This window comes from Macrobrachium nipponense, chromosome 8 (assembly GCF_015104395.2).
Source record: "Macrobrachium nipponense isolate FS-2020 chromosome 8, ASM1510439v2, whole genome shotgun sequence".
NCBI lineage: Eukaryota > Metazoa > Arthropoda > Malacostraca > Decapoda > Palaemonidae > Macrobrachium > Macrobrachium nipponense.
In genome coordinates, this window is record NC_087203.1 from 1696951 (window position 1) to 1704342 (window position 7392).

The window sequence follows — 7392 nt, forward strand, 5'->3', positions numbered from 1 at the left end:
TTCGACTAAATTTATTACTACGCCCATATAATTATATAAGCCTTTGTAAAATTATTCAATCTGAGTCTATGCCTAATTAATTCTCACAAACTCCAATATTACAATAGCCTAACTATGTGAAAAGGGCTTCAAATTTAGTCAAGGTAAAGAACAGTGTATTACGTCTTGAATAAGTAAGTTAAGTTAAATACGTAAGTTAAACGTTAAAAGACGAAACCGCTTCCTACCGAAAAGTCCGTTGGCTCAAATCAGCCGTCCAATAATGGCGGTCTAGTCTTTGTGGAAAATTAGTATTTTGACCTACCTTTAAGTTAACCCAGTTTGGACACACACCTCTTAATTCACTGTAAACTAAAAAACAAATCCTATATATTTAATCAGCAAACCCAGCGACCTCTAATCGCATTCGTGGAAATAATGGGTACGTTGATAAGAAATGTATTCCACTTACCGAATTTTCCGTCGACCGATCAGTGACGAAGGCTGTTAAAAGTTTTTGGTTGCAGATAAGGATATTCGGATAGGATGAGGTTTTAGGATAGGTACAAACGGGAAAGGAGATCATACAAACCAATTATTTAAAGGGTTATTAATTTCTAAAACCCTACACAACGTAAATTAAACTTAAAGGGCGAAGTCGCCGAACTAGTTGTCCCCTTCGCTCGCCGTCTGTTTCAGTCTCTCCCCCATGTACTCCAAATAAGTATGCTTCGATATGTAACATGTATAGTGTACTTTCCTCAAGTGAAGCAAGTACGTCAATGGAACACAACCACCAAGGTAAAGAGGTGGCACAGATTACAATGGTAGATGTTCATCCTCCTAAAGAAAATCAAACATTTCCAGACCACCCAAAGAGGAAAAAAGAAAGGCTTCCAAATCGGATTCGTAGTGGCTTTATTCAACATCCTACAATGGAACAGTAAAGGATTGCGTTCTCGTGCTGGAAATCTAAAGGTCCTCCTGAGAGAAACTAATTCTGGCGTAAATTGCCTGCAGGAAACTCAATTAGGTCCAGAGAAGTTCACCTCTCCAGTGGGTGATCGAGCAAATGGAGGAGCAGCTATTATTGTGAACAAATCACTGGAATGCTCGCTGGTAGCCCTCAGTACAAATTTACAGGGTTGTTGCTCTTAAGATCACATTAGACAAGCAGATTACTGTGTGTTCCATCTACCTGCCTCCTAGATCAAACTTCACAAACGCTGATATCCAATCACTAATTGATCAACTGCCACAACCATTTTCTATTCTTGGTGATTCAAATGCCCATAATCCGTTATGGGGAGGACATACTTCAGATAATGAAGGTAAAATTATATAAGACATTATTAATAATAATGATATTGTGCTAAATGATGGTACTATGACTTACCATAATATATATTTTAATTCTTACTCTGCTATTGATCTAAGTATATGTTCCTCTGCAATAGCTTTAGATTTTATTTGGTCAGTAAATGAATTTTTAAATGGCAGTGATCACTATCCCATTCTTTTAAAGTTTACCAGAAATGTCCCTACAGAAATGCCACAGAAATGGAAGCCATTGGAAGCTGATTGGGAGAAGTATATAAAAAGGAAATCCATCTAGATAAACCATTTGAATCTTTTAACAACCATATTAAAGCATATAGTCTTGGACAAACACTGTATTAGCCAGTGCAGAAGCCTCTATTCCAAAAACTACTGGTAAGCCAAAGAGACCAACAGTTCCATGGTGGGACAAAAAGTGTGCCACCTTAAGAAAAATTACTTGAAGATGCTACAGAACTACAAATCAAGTGGCACTTCCACTGCTAAAACAATATATCAGCAAGCCATGGCAAAACAACGCCGATACTTTCGATGTGCCAAGAAAGACTCTTGGATTTATTACATAAATGGAATTAACTCTAAAACACCATTGAGGTTTGTATGGAAAAAGGTACGAAAACTTGCAGGGAAGTTTGTGCCACCCAAAACTCCCTCTTTGAGAGTAGGAAATAACCTCATTACAAACCCTTCCGATGTAGCTGAATCATTGGATCAATATTTCTCCAATATATCTAGCCATAATAACTATTCTAGTGAATTCCAAAGTATCAGGAACACTCAGGTCAATCTGAATCTATCTGGTGATAACCGGGAGGCATACAATGCAAGATTCTCTCTTCAAGAACTACATGAAGCACTCTCTTCAACAGATGACACTTCTGGTGAAGATACAATTTTAAATATAATGCTTAGGAAGGTACCTGAAGAGGCCAAACGCTACCTTCTTAAGATCATTAACAAACTTTGGGAGACTGGAGTTATGCCGAGATCATGGAAAATTTCCATAGTAATCCCAGTTCAAAAACCAAATATAGATCCCAACAAAGTGCAAGTTATAGACCTATAGCACTAACATGCTGTGTTTGCAAGTTAATGGAAAAAATTATAAATTATTGCTTGGAATGGCACTTAGAATCAAATTAGCTTCTCCCTCCTTTCCAATCTCGACCCATTTATGAGACTCTCCAACTAAATTCAGCAGGCTTTTGTCAATCAGAATGTCAGACAATAGGGTCTTCTTTGATTTAGAAAACGCTTATGACGCTACTTTGCGTAATGGAATTCTTAAACAACTACAGAAAGTGGGTATTGAGGGCAACTTAATTCGGTTCATTCATTAGTACTTCTTATCCGAGAGATTTATAAAAGTGAGAGTAGGGAACTTTCTATCGTTCCCCTTTAAACAAGAGGAATGTGTTCCACAAGGAAGTGTTCTCAGTGTGACCCTCTTTGCTGTTGCCATAAATAGTATCTTGGACGAAGTTACAAGCCAAGTTCCAGCTTCATTGTTTGTGGATGATGTGGCCATTTATTGCACTGCCTACGGTGCTATATCTGCATGCCGATATAAGCTCCAATGGGCCAGGCTAAATGGTTTTAAATTTTCAGCCATCCGCTTTTCAAGGAGTAGGCGTGAATAGGTTAAACCTAATTTAAAACTCGAGGGATCTATTTTACCATATGCTGCCGATGTAAAATTTTTGGGAATGACTTTTACATCAGCCTGTATTGCTAAATATTGTAAGAAAAATAAACCCATTTTCAACATTTAAGTGCTTCCTACACACATGGCCACGAGCCCTAAAAAAAAAAAAAAAAAAAAAAAAAAACATGCGTAAAGGCAACAGATGGCAGCATAAAATAAGATAAATGCGTCGTCCGTCATCTGCAAGGAAAGTGAGATGTCTCCGCCCACATGTCAGCTGACGAATTTATACAAAACTTTGGGTTCAGGAAACGAAGCTCCTTTCCTTTCAAGACTGCTGTGCATAAAAAAACACCTGAAATTACCACGAATTTTCTGTGAATCGAACAACTTTTGCATGAACAAAAAAACGAGCAGAAGTTGACTACTGTTGCATTTTTTTTACCATTAAAACGTAGTACTTTCTTTGATTCGTTTTTATGAATTTTCAAAGAAAGCGAATATTTTTATTTTATGACAAACTATAGTAAAAAGGTATTTTGTATAAAAAAAATAAAACCAAACTAAATTATATAAATTAAGAAACTTGAAAGGCACCACACTTTATAGCTTTTTAAGAAACTCTTTCATAGCGTTTGTGTGGCTGTGTAACCGACAGCCGTTTCCAACTTTCTAAAGTGAACTTCTTGTTGCTCCGACAGCCTTTTTTTATGAGCGATACGCTTGTATTTTTGTCGGATCCGATAACAGAAAATTTAATCAGATTACGACCTATAAGGTAACAATACCGCCCCCATCCTCCTCCCCCCTCTGCCATCGCAAACCAGCCCGAAAAGCTTTAGGCACAGAGGTCTGGATAAACTGATCCTTTATAACCTTCCCCACAACCTCCATAGCAAACAGTACCTTGTACACCAAAATTAGACCTAACACTGAAGTCGGTTTTTTTTTTTTTTTTTTTTTTTTTTTTTTTTTTGCAGTTCGTTCACAAGTACTATTCTAGTCTCTTCAGTAAGTAGGACGTTTGAGCCTAAAAGCAGGCAAGTGCTAAGTAGTAGGCCTATAAAAATAACTGTAAATAGTATGCCGACTCAGGACGTCACTAGTCTCTAAAATGGGACTTACATTTCCAGCATCTGTGATATCGCTTCCTATAAAACTTGGAGGAAACGTTTGGGGAGATGTGGGGGGGAACAACCCCCGCCCCTCCATTGCAGAGGACGGATTTTTTCCTTCAGTTGTGTCATTAATTTTGTTTCCGTGTCAGTTTTAAGCTTGGGATGTTGTGTTTGTTGAAAATTGTGCTGCAGTTGATCTATCCTCGGCTGTAATCCTGGTTGGACTAGGTTCGTATGTTCAGGCCTGAAGACTATAGGATTATACTAACCGTTTCCCGGCTATCATGGTTTTTTCATTCTCCATTTTAACCTTTGTTTTTCTCAGGCTCTCATGATGTTAGTGAGAGTATGCAGAATGAGGGGTCAGGGCATCTGCAGTCATATTACTAGGTAGCATTTCTACTACAGTGGTCATTTGGGAGGGAATAACCTACCCTAACCCACCCCTGGAACTCTCATAACCCAGGAACTCGTATAACCCCTTAATTTGTACTCTGCCTGTAAATTGGTTCACACTAACTTATTTCAGTGCTTGCATGGTACATGAAGCATTGTGAATAACACAAATATAATTTTGTTAATTGTACTAGAAAATACGCCAATACAAAGAACAGAATTGACCGGTATACTATTCGCTTTAACGAGTCAGATAAAATGGTTTACCATAAATGCAGTTTTTTCTTTGATTCGTTTTCACAGATTTTTAAAGAAAATGAATATTTTTTTATGGTAAGCCATAATAAAAAAATGTTTTTGTATATAAAAAAATAAAACTTTAGAATTTAAGAACTCGTCAATAGCAACTCGATAACAAAAAAAAAAAAAAAAAAAAAAAGTTAATCAAATTGCGACTTATGAGGTAATAAACCAGCCCGAAAAGAGCCTTTATTAGGTTCACAGATCTGAATGAACTAATCCTTTATGATAATTATAACGGCCCCCCCACAACCGCCATCACAAACAGTACGGCAAAATTATGACCAGTAAACACATCTATTACGTTAGACATAACACTGAAGTCTGAAAGAGGCCTTTTTTTTTTAATAGTTCATTTTGGTTGCTAAACATATTTTAGTCACTTCAGCAAGTAGTAAGCTCCGTCTGAGTCGGTAGGTCTATGAAAATAACTATAAAAGTGGTTTTATTCAATTTTTACTGTTACTCATTTCCAGCATCTGTGATATAGCTACCTATAAAACTTGGAGGAAAAGTTTTGGGGGGACAATTGATAGGTCATGTTGTCTCCCCTAAAATAAAACGAACTGGATATTGGTACGGCTGTGAATTGCGCATGCGCGAACCCTTGTTTACGCCTCAGGCATATCAGTGACTGCAAGAAAATGACAACATCGCAACGTGAACCGTGTAATAATACATCAGTTTTCGCTGAAAAACAGATGTTTTCAGATTCCAACAAGCTGAAAAAGGCAACTGACGTTTACAAAGAGTCAAATTTCCATAAATTGTATATCCGTAGGTCTCGAACGATCGAGTCGGCCCTGAAAAGGGCTCCAAAGAAGAGATTCAAAGAAGATTTGAAGCTTAGTTAATAAGATAGTGCGCAGCAGCAGTCAGTAGTGCGTCCGATATGGGAAACATGCTGTTAATATAGACGTGATTTGGATGATTACTTACGATTGATTAGGCCGTTTACCAGAGGATCGACTTTGGTAGTTTTCCTTACTACCATGAATACAGGAGAGTACAATTTCTGTGTACTTCAAGTCTTCTTTGAATCTCCTCTTCGGAGCTCTTTTCAGGGCAGATTAGATCGTTCGTGACCTACGGACATACAATTTCTGGAAGTTTGACTCTTCGTAGAAGTCTATTGCTTTTTTCAGCTCGTTGAAACCTGAAAACATCTGTTTTTCTGTGAAAACTGATGTATTGTTACACGGTTCAGAGGAGATTCAAAGAAAATATGAAGTACACAGATAGATTAGTTTAGTTTTATTTTTCATGTGTATAGTCAAAATCTAAGTATGATTAAGTATTATTGTGATTTTTTATTTTATTTTATTTACTGTCAAAATGTTTTGTGGGCTTTGGTGATGACAGTATGGTGCTTCACTTTGACATTTTGAATTGAACATGTTCAGCGAAACAATTCAGTTCGACTATTATTACTACTGTCGCTGATCTTCTAGTGCTGTACCTATAGCTCTTAGCAACAGTGCACGGCAACTGCTGCATGATTAGAAAACTGCCGTACCTACAGCAAGTCAATAGCACAATACGGCACCACTGACAGAATCTGACGTACCTCCGCTACACTTATGTTATTTGGGATGCAGGCTTATTCGGACCATAGCTGATTCCGATCAGATTCGGACCTTAGTCTTGGCTGATTCGGACCATTTACTAGGCTGATTTGGACAATTGTTTAGGCTAATTCGGACCATTTGATTGGCTGTTTCGGACCTTTGTTTTGGGTGATTCGGACCCATAAAACTAATTTTATATTATAGCAATAATATTAAGGAAACTTTTGATGAACTTTCAGGCAAGGTGGATGTCATTGGGTCAGTTAGAGAGTTTATAGATTATGTTGACCTAACGTTGTTGCAGAGTCAGGTGTGGAAGATGGAGAGCTGGCCAGTGTTTGGGAGCAGTATTAGGATAAACAACAATGTTGAGGGGTGGCATCATAAGCTGAACAAAAAAGCAAAAAAGGTAACCTCACAGCATATTCACTTATATCTTTAATATACTTAGAGGCAAAGGAAATATCGAATCGGGTGAATTAAGCTTGTCAAAGAGGGCAAATTAAAGAGACATCAGAGAAAGCAGGTCAAGGAACTACAAGGGCGTGTCATGAAACTGGAGGAGGACTATATATGAAAGGAAAATAACAACTGGTCAGCTAATAGAGAAACGTGCACATATATACTATGCGCCAGTGTAAACCAAGGAGCTATTTTGGGTGTATTTGGGTTAATTTGAGCTTTATTTTTAGCTTTATTTTTACGTGAGAGTAATTTGTAACTGTACAAAATAAATGGTCCTAGAAACATGAGAGGAGTGGATTTCCATTGTTTTCCCAATATATTTTCTTAATAGACTTTGGATTAATTATGGATTACAAACATTGAAACAATATTATAAAACAAAGTCACATATGTAACATATGAAATATATATATTAGCAGTGGCGGCTCGTTAGCAGGCACTGTGGAACTGCAGCACCCCCTATAGATTTCATAATATATATATATGCACAAAATTATGAATATATACATGAATATGAGAAATTAGGTGTAGATTATCAATAATTCTTTATAAATTATTACAATTCTCTTGTTTTTGTAAAAAA

At 37.1% G+C, this 7392-nt stretch overlaps 1 protein-coding gene across 1 annotated transcript; it reads left to right on the top strand.

Annotated features, from left to right (window-relative positions):
* Nucleotides 1–1762: 1762 nt before the first annotated feature.
* LOC135223340 (uncharacterized) lies at nucleotides 1763–2383 on the top strand. The gene has a single exon (XM_064261802.1). It carries the CDS (start codon nucleotides 1763–1765, stop codon nucleotides 2381–2383), a length of 621 nt encoding a protein of 206 aa, XP_064117872.1.
* The last annotated feature ends 5009 nt before the right edge of the window (nucleotides 2384–7392 follow it).

Coding starts and splice junctions, on each gene's coding strand:
- LOC135223340 (XM_064261802.1), top strand. CDS start 1,763: ATGCTACAGAACTACAAATCAAGTGGCACTTCCACTGCTAAAACAATA.